This window comes from Prionailurus viverrinus, chromosome E2 (assembly GCF_022837055.1).
Source record: "Prionailurus viverrinus isolate Anna chromosome E2, UM_Priviv_1.0, whole genome shotgun sequence".
Taxonomy (NCBI): domain Eukaryota; kingdom Metazoa; phylum Chordata; class Mammalia; order Carnivora; family Felidae; genus Prionailurus; species Prionailurus viverrinus.
Window position 1 is genome coordinate 55,486,526 of NC_062575.1, and position 13,768 is coordinate 55,500,293.

The window sequence follows — 13,768 nt, forward strand, 5'->3', positions numbered from 1 at the left end:
AAGTGTCTGACTCTTGGTTTCAGCTCAGGTCATGATCTCATGGTTTTGTGAGTTCAAGCCCCTCATCAGGCTCTGCGCTGACAGTGCAGAGCCTGTTTGGGATTGTCTCTCTCTCCCTCTCTCTGGCCCTGCCCTGCTTGCGCTGTCTCTGTCTCTCTCAAAAATGAATTTTAAAAAATTTAAAAAAAAACTATGCTTCTTTCATTTTTCTTAATGTTTATTTTTGACAGAAAGAGAGAGAGAGAGACAGAGCACAAGTGGGGGAGGGGCAGGGAAAGAGGGAGACACAGAATCCGAAGCAGGCTCCAGGCTCTGAGCTGTCAGCACAGAGCCCGACGCGGGGCTGGAACTCATGAACCGTGAGATCATGACCTGAGCCGAAATCGGCGCTTAACTGAGGGAGCCACCCAGGTGCCCTAACTATGCTTCTTTCATTCTTAAGGTATCACTTACATAAATTAAAATCCATTCATTTTAGGTGTTCGATTTGATGAAGTTTGGAAACTGGATACAATCCTGTAACCTCCACCATAAATCAAAACCTAAAACAAGTACCTCCCACCTTCCAGCCACCCATTCTTAAACTGCCGTGCACTCTTTCTGCCAAAGCTCTCCCTCCTTCCCTCTGCCCCAGGCTACCACTGATCTCCATTCTGCCTAGAGTTTTGCCTTTTTAGAATATCATGTAAATGTTTAGCTTCTCTCACTAGCATAATAGCATTTCAGAATCACCCACGCTTTTGCATTTTTCTCTCAATAGTTCATTGCCTCTTATTGCTGTGCAGTATCCCACAGTGTGGACGTGTTACAGCTTTCATCCATTTGCAAGTCGTTACATATCTGGGTTTGCTTCCAGCTTCTGGCTATCCCAAATAATGTTGCTGCACACATTCACGTCCACATCATTTGTGTGGGCATGTTTTCCTTTCTCTTAGGCAGACACCTAGGAGTGGCACTGTAAGATCGTACAACGTGTGTTGGATTCTGAAGGAAATTGCCAAATGTTTTCTAAAGTGGTTGTACCGCTCTGCATTGCCATCAGCAGCGTATAAGTGTTCCAGAGCCCCACATCTTTGCCAATGCTTAATAGTGTCAGTCTTTTTAACCATTGACGTTGGTAGCACCGCACCTTTGAGATTCCGTTCATGTGTGCCTCTAGCCTGTTGCTTGTATGTGCTGTGTGGTCCTCCATGGTGCTCTCCACCGCATCCTAACACCCACCCCCCCCACCCTCATTAGTGGGTGCCCAGTTTTCCTCTAATTTTGCAGCACAACAAATAAGTGATTGACAGACCCTTCCATACTTGCCTCTTTGTGACCTGCATGATCATTGCCCTAGGATAGATGTCAGGCGTGGAACTGTTGGGTCCTAGGGTCCCAGCTGTGCACCTGGGTTCCATTGTGTCTGCATCCCTGCCAGTAGATGGGTTACTTCACTTTACAGATTCCTAATCCGGGGCGCCTGGGTGGCTCAGTCGGTTAAGCAGCCGACTTCGGCTCAGGTCATGATCCTGCTTCGGATTCTGTGTCTCCCTCTCTCTCTGCTCGCACTCTGTCTCTGTCTCTCTCAAAAATAAATAAACGTTAAAAAAAATTCTTTTAAATAAGTGGCAGAGCTGGAAGTCACACCCGGGCAGCCTGGCCTCAGAAACTACCTTCTTAGCTATCGCATCATGTTGCTTCTCCACTGATTGAGAAGTTTCCGGGTGCAGACTTTAAATGCCGGTCTTCCTTCTAACAACGCTGAGCAGTAGGTCCTGTTAGTACCAGATGAGGAAACAGAGCCTCCCAAAAGATAAAGATTCTTCCATCCAAAACCAGGTCCTTCAGACTCTACCCTCCTTGCTTTTATTTATGTTTATTTTTAAGCAATCTCTACACCCAATACGGGGCTTGAACCCACGACCCCAAGATCAAGAGTCACATGATCCACTGACTGAGCCAGCCAGGTGCCCCCACCCTCTGTGCTTTTAAACTCTAACCTGTAGGCTCCCCTGTAGGAACCAGGGACGGTGGACTCTGAAATATGATGACTCCCTCTTTCAGAGATATTAGCAGTGTTCTTTGCAAAAGTGGCTTCCTCTAACCTTTAGGGTCTTTAGTCAATGCAGCCTCCTCCAGGAAGTGCTTCCTGACTACCTGTGGAAAACAGCTTCCCCTCTAATTCTCTAACACAAAACTCCGTTTAGATCCTTCACGGATTACATTTATTATCACATAGAAGTCATCACAATTTGCAGTTACTTAGTTTAGTGTATTGGTTAATTTTCAGTAAATCCCCTTGAGGGCGGAGTTTATTGCCACTTTGGTGCCTAATAAACAGTTCAAAATAAAAATTCCCAGTATTTCCCTGCAAATCTATCCCTCCCAGAGTTTCCCCAATTTTAGTAAATGGCAGTTCCATTTAGTAAATGGTTGCTCAAACCAAAGCGTTGAGGTTGTCCTTCTCTGTCTTTTCTCTCACACCCTTCATCTGATGTCAACAGGCACTGTCCAACAATCTCTTCAAGCAGATCCAGAATCTGACCCCAAACTCCCCTGAGAACATCACCTCCTGCCTAAGCTATTGAAGGGCAGTCACTTCCACACCAACCTCTTCACCATCTTCCCAATCTTCACATGCATCTGGCCAGCTCCTGCCTCAGGGCCTTTGCACTTGCTGTCTTTGCATGGGGCGCTGCTGCCCAGATATGCACCTGGTTCTCTCTTTCCATCCTTTCATTGTTTTTTTTTTAATATTGTTTTAATGTTTATTTATTTTTGACAGAGAGAGAGACAGAGCATGAGTGGGGGAAGGGCAGAGAGAGAGGGAGACACAGAATCTGAAGCAGGCTCTAGGCTCTGAGCTGTCAGCAGAGTCCGATGCGGGGCTCGAACTCACAGACTGTGAAATCGTGACCTGAGCCGAAGTTGGACACTCAACCGACTGAGCCACCCAGCGCCCCTGTTTGCTTTTTTTTTTTTTAATGTCACCATCATTCCCCAGACCATCTTATTTTTTTAAAGTTTATTTCTTTATTTTGAGAGTGGGAGAGAGTCTGTGTGCATGCGGGGAAGGGGGAGAATGAGAAGGGAGAGAGAATCCCAAGCAGGCTCTACACTGCCAGGGAAGAGCCCTACATGGGGCTCAAACTCACAAAGCACGAGACCATAAGCTGAGCCGAGATCAAGAGTCAGATTCTTAACCAGCTACGCAGGTGCCCCCAGACGATTTAAAACAGCGACTCTGGGGTGCCTGGCTGGTTCAGTCAGCAGAGCCTGTAACTCTTGATCTCAGGGTTGGAAGTTCAAGCCCCATGTCGGACACAGAGCTTACATTAAAAAATAATAAAATAGCAACTCCACTCACTCTCCCGACGCCAACATTCCCTATCCTTCATCTCTGCTTCATTTTTAAAAAATTTTTTTAACGTTTATTTATTTTTGAGACAGAGAGAGACAGAGCATGAACGGGGGGAGGGTCAGAGAGAGAGGGAGACACAGAATCTGAAGCAGGCTCCAGGCTCTGAGCAGTCAGCACAGAGCCTGACATGGGGCTCGAACTCACATACCGCGAGATCGTGACCTGAGCTGAAGTCGGACGCTCAACCAACTGAGCCACCCAGGCACCCCATCTCTGCTTCATTTTTGCCATGGTTTACGTTGCCACTTGTCCATCTATCTCCCTATTTATTTAGTCTCTCTGCAAAGAATGCAAGCTCTACAGGGCAGAAGTTTTACCTAATTCACTGCTTTATCAGCTATGTCTGCAACAGTGCTTGGCTTCTGAGAAGTACCAGTATGTGTTAAATAAATAAAGCTGTATTTACCAACACCCAAGAGAATGCCTGCACATGGTCAGCACTGGATAAATGCTGAAAAAAGTCCCGGAATGCAACACTTTTGTCACTGCTGTTGTTGTTTTCAGTAAGCTCGACACCCAATGTGGGGCTTGAACTCAGGACCCTGAGATTAAGAGTCACATGCTCTGCTAACTGGAGCCGGCCAGGAGCCCCAAATGCAACAGTTTTTGGACCCTGCAAATTTGGGGGTTGTTGACACCCTAAGGTGATATTTGATGGGGAACCAGGAAAAGAATCATAGTGGAAGTGCTTGAAGTTTATAATAACAATGTTAGGAGGAAAAATGAGAAGCCCCATTTACAGACAAAAGAACAGAGAGGCAGTGAGTTTCAAGACTTGCTCAAATCAGGGACTCGGTGACTTGGGCATTTAACCACTGCCTATTGGGGTCACTGAGGGTGAAGATGCTTGTGGGGGAGATGAAAGGACGATACCTGGCAGAAAACAGGGTCCAGGTGTGGAAGCCCCTCAGGGCCCTGAACCCCAAAACTCTAGTCTAGTGTGCTGCTGATCTTTCGTGAGCAAGGGTATTCAGAGACAGGGGATACTGGCAAAATATGGGATGTAGGTAGGGATGGGACATTTGGGAGACCCAAAACTAGGTGAGAACGAACCATTATGAGGATCCAATATTAGCTGTGCTATGATTAATCATTCAGATGTGCCTAGAAAATTGTTGGGGCAGAAGATTCTGAGTCCAAGAGAATATTTTCTGTTTTTAAAAATTTTTAAAAAATGTTTATTTTTGAGGGAGAGAGAGAGACAGAGTGCAAGCAGGGGAGGGGCAGAGAGAGGGAGACACAGAATCCGAAGCAGCTTCCAGGCTCCAGGCTGTCAGCACAGAGCCCCACGCGGGGTTCGAACCCACGGACCGTGAGATCGTGACCTGAGCCAAAGTGGGGCGCTTAACTGACCTAGCCACCCAGGTGCCCCAAGAGAGTATTTTCAAGATGAAATGTCGCAGGAGTCTAGAACCTACTTGGGCACCAAACACAGAAGTGTCTAGAATGTTGGTAGTCAGGAAATACGTGAAGGGGTTTGGCACGATATCAAGGAAGTTCCATTCATGGGACATAGAGTATTGTTGAGATGAGTCAATGAATGTATTTAAGGGTATTCCACAGACAGAACATTCAGATGGCTCTCTGGGATTCTGTTGAAACAGTGGGAGTCCTGGAACATTGGGTTGGGATGTTGAGGGTACTGAGGTATTTCAGGATGCAGTATGTGGGAGACCATGATATCCGAAGTGACTGAATGCTTCTGAAACACGAAATGTCGGCTGGGATCAGAGGTTCTGAGAATACGGATCACTGGTTCAAGTGGAACTTTGGGAGGGGCAGAGAAGGGCTGGGCCAATGGAGTGAGGAGGGTGCGGAGGGAGGGAGGGAGGGAGGGAGGGAGGAAGAAGGCAGGTGAACCAACTCAGCTTTTACTGTGGGCCCTTCCCCTTCGTCCGTTTCCACTCTTGGGTTCTGTGTTTTTGAATCGTTTCTCGGATCCACACAACATATTGAGAGACTCGAGTATAGACACCAGGCCGGTTGGGCTGCCCGCATGGGAAGTCTCCCCAGGAGATGATGCCATGGAGTGTTCCATTACAGATCAGGGGGCCCCCGGAGTCGCCCTGAGGGGGGGGAAGAGAGAGAAGGGGGGTACTTGGTGGAGGCAAACAAAGGCACAGGTGGGGACATATGAGAGAGAGTGAAAGATGGACACACACACAGAGCAGAGATAACGAGAGACAGGACACAGACAGGGCTAGAGAGAAACAGGAAGACGAGAAGACAGAGAGGAGAGTGACAGCAAAAGAGACACAAAGAGAAAGGTGGAGCTAGATGGACCCTGAGACCAAGAACAAGAGAGAGACTTCTCTCTCCACATTTTTCTCTGCTCTTCAGTCTTGTTAGGGTGGTTACACCTTACCTCAAAACCCATCCTTGGTTCTCTGCTAACAACCCCACCTTGTGCCCCCCCCACACACCGTGCTGCCCCCCAACCCTGCTGTGGCTTTATGGCTCCTTTCCTTGGTGCCATCTCACTATTGGGCAAACTCACCCACATCTGGGTGTGGTTACGTAGAGCGTGTACTCTCCCTTCTCCCTACTGGACCCAAGACACTCCTCATTGATCAATCAAGGCACACGCCATCTTTCCCACCAAACCAAAACTCAATCTCAGAAGCCTCCTCTACCGGATATAAGTTTTGATTTTTTGTGCTTAGTGGAGGTTTTTGCCCAGGTAGTACCCATTTCCTCCCATTTTGATAACTGCCCCCTGATTTTCTCTTTCGGGGAACAGCCCCTCCCTGGCCCACACAGTCAGTCACGTAACAGACTGGGGTCCATCAGAGAATCCCACAGCTCTGGTCAGAGTGAAGGCTCAGCACACATGACTTAAGTCAGCCTAGTGAGAATCATGCTCAAGATGTTTATGTAAACAGGGGCGCCGGGGTGGCTCAGTCAGTTAAACGTCTGACTTCGGCTCAGATCATGATCTCATGGTTTGTGGGTTCGAGCCCCACGTCGGGCTCTGTGCTGGCAGCTTGGAGCCTGGAGCCCGCTTTGGATTCTGTGTCTCCCTCTCTCTCTGACCCTCCCCCACTCATGCTCTGTTTCTCTCTCAAAAATAGATAAACATTTTTAAAAAGGATGTTTAGGTAAACACTTGGAAAACTTTTTCTGATCGAGTTGCTTAGGAGGGTGAGATGTGAGCCCAAAGCTGCTGGGAAAAGCTTAACTGAGGATGAAGACAAAAACAGAAGAGAGAAGAGCTGAAATGAAAAGAGACAGCATTTTAAACACATTATTTGTGCACCTGGATCCATCCGTGCCTGAAGCAAGACACCCCTGGACTTTGCGGTTACAAAAGCCAGTGTGTCTTGCTTTTAAGCTGGTTTGAGTTGGGTTTCTCTCGCAACTGAAACACCAACCTTTATGCATCTCAACACAGGGATCTGGGCAGCCAATGCCAGTCAAAGCCGAGGCTTAAGATGAATTATAGTCTCCAGTCACGGGTACTTCTCTTTTTATCTCGACCCTCTATGCTAGGGGACATGTCCTCTTAAAACACTGGTTCCCCCAAGGCTAAAATGAAGCTCTACCCCCCGAAGCTGTCCCTGCCTTCATTCTGGCTTCCCATCTTGGCCCATGGCAACCTCCCCGCCCCCTTGCCCCATGCCGTTCTCACCTCACAGGAGTCCTTGCCACCCTCTTCTGTGCCGGCACACAGCATGTTGGGTGTGATCTTCCCCGGGTAGACCTGATGACACTCCTCATCTGAGCGAAGCTGGATGTTGGCACATTGTAAGGTTGGGGGGTAACTCACTGGGAAGGAGAGAGAGGAAGGTCTAAGGATGTCTGTCTCAGCCAGGCTACAGGGTGGGAGTTAAACAGGAGAGTCGGTAGAAAATGGATGCAAAGAGGAAGATGGGGAACAGATGGGATATGTACGTGGGGTAAGGGATGGAGGAGACAGGTGTGGAGAGAAATGGGGCAGGGGAGGTGGAGGCCAACAAGAGGGGAAGATTCGAGAATGCAGGAAAGTGGGAAGAGACATAAAAGGGAGAGGAGAAGAGGGATAGTGACATGTGCTGAGAGACAGAAGGTTGGGGGTGAGGAAACAAGGGGACGGAAAGCCGTGCGGAGAAAGATGACAGATCGGGGAGAAAGAGGGAAAGGAGACGGGGAAGAAGCCAGGGCACCGCTAAGGAGATGCAAAGGGCCCTTGATGCTATGAAGATCAGTTTAATATTCATGCACATGTAACTTAAACACAAAGGATACACCTACATGTCCTTACATTTAACAAGTACATACCTGCCAATATATCAAATGCATTAAGTGACAATTTATTTAAATATATTTAGGTATAATTTGTCTAATACATAGTTTATATGTAAACGTATTTAAATAAGTACATAAATATAGAACTTATGACCTAAAAAAAAATCAACCTACATGATCATTTTCATATTTGGATACACACGTGTAATGTGTTGTATTTATATAAATATATCATACATGTAATATATAACACATATTACAATATCTATGTTTTTATTAATTTATATATTTATATAAAGGACATAGAAGTTTATATATCTGATCTGTAACATTCTATAAAATATATAACTTCATGTATATTTATATAAAGGATATGTAACATAACTTTATACATATTTATAAATGTATATATATTTATATAAGGATATATAACTATATAATCTATGACATATGTAACATATAACTCTATATTTATAAATGGACATTTGTGTAAAGGAGATATATATAACATGTTAACTTATTTATAAATGTATATGTATTCACATAAAGGATATATAACATATATTATATATCATATTACTATACATGTATTGTTTTATATATATAAAGGAATCCTCCTCCAACCTTCCCTCCCTTTTCTGCCCCAGTTTACCCAGCCACTGACACCTGTTGAGGGTGCATACCCTGGGGGCTGGTGGTGGTGCCCCAGCCAGACACCCGACAGCAGGTGCCAGCAGGGAGGCAGTCTTGGGAGAGGGGCACAACACGGATGTGGTTCGTGAGCTGGACCGGTGAATGCAGCTCCAGAAGCATGATGTCGTGGTCATGCTTCAGGTGGGTGGGGCTGATCTGGTATTGAGGGTGAGGGATAGAGCGGACTACCTCCCTCACCTGCTCTCCGGCCTCCACACGCCCCAGGGCATGCTTGCCCAGGTAAACTCTGTACCCTCTGTGGGTGCAGGAAGGGGGTGATTAGAGAGGTTAAGCCCGTCTCCACCACCTTCCTCCTCTCCAAACATCTCCTTCCACATCCTCAACTCCAGTCCCATTCAAATCCTCTTTCTGGACTTCATTTCCAGTCCCAAACCCCAACCCTAACTCTGACTTCATCCTCAATCCACATCCACCCACCCCCTCACCATCCCAGTCCTGTTCTCATCCCTACCCTCATGCGCCCCTGACCCCCACATACTCCTTCAGACAGTGTGCTGCAGTGAGGACCCATTTGGGGTCGACAAGGACTCCCCCACAGAGCAGCCGCTTTTGCACCAGTAGGGCTGCCTGCCAGGGCTGAGAGTGGGGGCGGCAGGTGTAGCCCCCCGGGAGAAACCCGCTGGTCCCATTAGTGCCGTTGAGAATCTTGGGATACTCCTGAGAGATACCTGGTGAAGAAGAGAAAATGTTAGGGAATTGGGGTCCAGGGGGACAAGGAGGCCTTGGGCTTGGGGAGAGGGTCAGAATTTTGCTCTGGGTGACCAGGAATTGATGATTCATTTGTTGGCCTCTGGGAGTTGCCATCTTCCATGGAGTGGAGAGGAGTCAGGGCAAAGAGGTGATGATGTCCTTTTCTGTATAAGTGCTAACTCCACTGGGGGCTCACAGAGTTCATGGAACAAGCCTGACTTTCTCCCCACCTGCGTCTTCCCATCCCACCATGGAGACTGACCTATAGATCTACCTAGGCAGTAAGTATGTACCCATCCATCCATCCATCCATCCTTTCAACACGTTATTTACCAGGTGCCTCTATGACTTTAAATAAAACCCATAGCCTAACCACTTTCAAATTCAAAGTTTGCAGGACTCTGTATCATCTGACTCTTACCAGCCTCTTTGGCCCCATCTCCCATCTTTCCTCTTCACACACTCTGTTCCAGACTTGTGGACCCATTCTCCAGACACACAATACCCTCTGAACTTGCTGCTGCTTCATTCTGGACAGTTCTTTCTCTAGACCTGTGCTGTTCAATATGGTAGCTGCCAGCCACGTGTGGATATTTACATTTAGATTCATTAAAATGAAATACATTCAATTCTTCAACCACACCCGTTACAGTTGAAATGCTCAAGAGCCCCACATGGCCAGTGTCTACCATAGTGGACAGGGCATATATAGGACATCACATATATGAAATATTCTACTTGATGGCACTCAGAATCTACAGGCTACATGTCTGTGTCCTTCTTGACTCTGAGAGCTCAGTTCAGTTCAAACATTACCTCCTCGGAGGCCATCCCAGATTCCTGGCCACCTGGTCTAATATTGCCCCTCCTAGCCCCCCAGTCACACCCTATTACATTCACCCAGTTGATTCCCATCAGAGCCATGATCACTATTCATTTCTCTCTCTATTTGTTTACATTTATGTGGGTTTTTTTTTTTAATCTCTGCAATTTGACTATAAGGTCCATTGATAACAGGCACCTTAACTGCTTTATTCAGAGCTATATCCCCAGGACCAAGCACAGTGTCTGGCACATAGTAGGTGTTCAGTTAATAAGTGTTGTGTGCTAGGCACTGTGCCCAGCATTGGAGACATAGCAATCAACAATGGGAAAGTCCCATCCTAAATGTGCCACTTTCTGGCTGGGTGATGCCCTACCAGTTGCCAGGCTTAGCTTTCTCATGGGGCACGGCACCTGGCATAGAGCAAGTGCTCAGTAAATGGGGACTGTTATTAATTATTAGCTATAGGGGTATCTGGGTGGCTCAGTCAGCTAAGCATCTAACTCTTGATTTCGGCTCAGATCTTGATTTCGGCTTATGATCTCATGGTTTTTTGTTGTTGTTGTTGTTAAATTTTTTTTTAAATGTTTTTTATTTATTTTTGAGACAGAGACAGAGCATGAACGGGGGAGGGGCAGAGAGAGAGGGAGACACAGAATCGGAAGCAGGCTCCAGGCTCCGACCCATCAGCCCAGAGCCCGACGCGGGGCTCGAACTCATGGACCGCGAGATCGTGACCTGAGCCGAAGTCGGACGCTTAACCGACTGAGCCACCCAGGCGCCCCTGATCTCATGGTTAATGAGTGTGAGCCCTGCATTGGGCTCTGGGTGGACAGCTCAGAGCCTGGAGCCTGCTTCAGTTTCTGTGTCTCTCTCTCTGCCCTCCCCAGCTCATGCTGTCTCTCTCTCAAAAATAAACATTAAAAAAAATTATTAGCGGGGGGCCTGGATGGCTCAGTCAGTTAAACATCCGACTTCAGCTCAGGTCACGATCTTGAGGTTCGTGAGTTCCAGCCCTGTGTCGGCCTCTGTACTGAGTGACAGCTCAGAGCCTGGAACTTGCCTCATACTCTGTGTCTCCTTCTCGCTCGCTCTCTCTCCCTCACGGCCCCTCCCCAGCTCATGTTCTCTCTCTCTCTCTCTCTCTCTCTCTCTCTCTCAAAAAAAAAATAAACATTAAAAAAAAAATTATTAGGAGGTCCCCAGCTCTGTGGCCAGTAGGCTCTTCTCCTCCCTGGGCCAGCTTCCCCACCTACATAAGCCATGGGATTAGCTCAGTGGTTCTCAAAATTGGGGACAGGAGTCTTGGTGGACACAGGTCATTTATCTGCCATTGTTGTTTGGGGAAAGGTCAAAAAAGGCCCACTACCCGCAATGTCAGATGGTCCAACCCAATAAATACATTGTTTTTGTCGTTACATTGTGCAGGATTTATGTTTTCCTCTTACCTTTTATTTATAGCAAAGGGTGCTCTTTTCCATTTAGGACAATGATATAAGTTTAAAAAAAGTTTAAAAAAGTAAAAAAAAAAAAAAAAAAGAGTTGACTCTTAAGCAGACCATCAGATCTAAAATAATGAATATGGTTTGCCAGAACCTCAAGTCCAGGATGCTGGGGACAGGGCAGCCAATGTGCATCCGGATCCTGACTCAGGCGCCACAGGTGTCTTTGGGGCAGGACCTGCTGTCTCAGAGTCCCAGGGTTTTAGCTATGAAACTGGAGTAATTACAGTGTTCCTACCTCATAAGGCTGCTGAGGGCTCCACAAGATGATGCATGTGGAGCTCCTAGCCCAGGGCGTGGTACCCAGGAGGGGCTTAGGACAAGGGCACGAGTCCTGGGAGTGGCACCAAAGGAGAGAAACCACCCCACCTTCAGGCCAAGGGTGGTGCCAGGTGCCCGAGGACTCCTCCCTCCTCAGGTCTCGGCTCAGGGGTCCAGACCTTTGGGTGGCCTTCCAAGCCAGGAGCTGCCATTCCATCTCAAGGCTCCTGGCTTGGCCCCTTGAAGCCATCACCTCCTGTCACAGTCCTAACTAATTATTAACTAATTATTTGAGTAATTGTTTGAATAATGCCTGCATCCTTCCCCGCTAGGCTCTGGATGCTAATAGCAGGAACCGTGTCTGCTTGCACAGCACCCAGAACAGAGCCTAGTGCTCAACAGCTTGTTGGTTAGATGAATGGCTATGGATGAATGGATGGACGGAAGGACGGATGGGTGGGCAGATGATGATGCCTGAGAATCTGCCTGCAAATTTGCCTTAAACATGAGGAATCTTTGGGGACCGACTCAGGGTAGAATCAGGTTTGGGGGTCACCCCAAGAATTAAAGGAAGAACAAACTAGAAGGCTCTGGAAGAAGCTGATAATGAAGAGTGAATACTAATAAAGTAATGACGACTAACTTTTCAGCCCCTTCCATCTGCCACACATTAGCTCATTCTAACATTCACAACAACCTTTCCTAGTAGGGACTTAGATGTTCTCATTTTACAGATTAAAAAACACCAAGAAGCTAAATTACTTGCTCAAAGCGGCAGCGTCAGGATCTGAACCCAACTCTCACGATTGCCCTGCTTGAGAGGGGAGGAGGCTGCTGCGGGGGCAGGGGCTGCAGGTGGGGGTGAGCTTTCCACCGCAGAGTAGGGCAATCAGAGAAGGAGCTGGTGAGGAACATCCAGAAAACTTATAAATAGGAGCGGGCTCACCAGAGCGGAGACGCCCCAGGGAGGGGTCTGGGGTCGGTGGGGAGAGTGGGCTAGCCCCGGCCCAGAAACCAGGTCACGCAGGGACAAGCAGGAAGCTCTCAGGGCTGTCCCTGAGGGACCCGGCCTCGAGTGGGCGGTGGGCGGGGCTCAGGGCTCCCACGCCCCCTCCTCCTGCCCTGACCCCTCCTACCATTGTTCCGGTGGCCACCCCGCCTCCACCCCCGCGCATTCTTACCGCCTGACAAGGCCACCGTCAGGAAGGCGATCACAGCGGCCAGGGGCCACATGGCGGCTCCGGGGTGGGGAGCAGGGCGGGCGGGGCCTGAGAAGTTGTGGGGGAGGTGTTAAGGGTTGGCTGGAACCCCCGTCTCTGGCCGTCGCTCCTCCCCACCTGTGCGCCTGCACTTTCCAGTCTAAAATCTCTCCTTCATTAAGAGCTTTGGGCCTGGAATCTGCACCCCCGTCCCAAATTCCATCCTCGGTGGGGAGCCCAGTAAGGAGGCGAGAGGGGCAGGGGGGCGTGCACAGCGTGCATCCGTGCCCTCCAGCGAGCTGGGGGCCTCCGTACCCGCTCCCGCCGCTCTCTGACCCCTTGCTCCCCTCTCAGGGTCGTCCCGGGCACCTGGCCTCAAGCAGCTTATCTTTCAGCGTGCTTCACCCTCCCCTGCTCTGCAGATCTGTACCTCTGTAACTGAACCCCTGGCTTCCCGCCCCATCTCCCTGACTCACCTGTTCTCCCTCTTTTCCTTTCCCAGCTCACATCTCCCTCCTCTCCCCACTCCTCCCCTCTGATGCTCCCGCCCCTGCCCCAGGCGGACCCTACCTCTGTGAGAGGCCCGGGTGCAGAACTTCGCCGCCAGCTGCTTCCAACTTCAGCCTGGACCCATGGCTTTTTAACCCCTGAATTCCCTCCCCCAGCGCCCTCAGCATTTCCCTGTTGCTGGCCTCCCCCTCTCCACCCCCAAAGGCTCAGTAGGCTGCTGCCTGGCACCCCCCAGCCTGGGTTTGGCCCTTCCGCTTGGGGCGGAGCTCCAGGACGAGCTGGGACCCAGATCTGGCCCCACCCAGGCCCCATTTGAACCCACTGTGAACTTGGAGGCAGCAGAACTCACTTAGAGGGAAGGGGAAAGCTATTTCCTTCCTCAAACCTACCCTAAATCCCCATGGCCCTCCCTAACACCAATCCATTTTCCATCCCGCTTTCT

General features: G+C 48.8%; 1 protein-coding gene across 2 annotated transcripts; it reads right to left on the bottom strand.

The window, feature by feature from the left end:
- Positions 1–4,666: 4,666 nt before the first annotated feature.
- KLK13 (kallikrein related peptidase 13) lies at positions 4,667–13,498 on the bottom strand. Of its 2 annotated transcripts, XM_047837355.1 has the most exons (6): positions 13,387–13,498; positions 12,799–12,885; positions 8,820–9,009; positions 8,311–8,576; positions 7,032–7,168; positions 4,667–5,469 (listed from the first exon to the last, which is right to left on the bottom strand). In XM_047837355.1, the coding sequence occupies exons 2-6, from the start codon at positions 12,848–12,850 to the stop codon at positions 5,275–5,277; spliced, it is 840 nt and encodes a 279-aa protein (XP_047693311.1). In that variant the 5' UTR covers positions 12,851–12,885; positions 13,387–13,498; the 3' UTR covers positions 4,667–5,274. The 2 variants fall into 2 exon arrangements, with proteins under 2 accessions (XP_047693311.1, XP_047693310.1); XM_047837354.1 differs by lacking the exons at positions 12,799–12,885; positions 13,387–13,498 and having other exon boundaries at positions 8,820–10,414.
- Between the last annotated feature and the right edge of the window lie 270 nt (positions 13,499–13,768).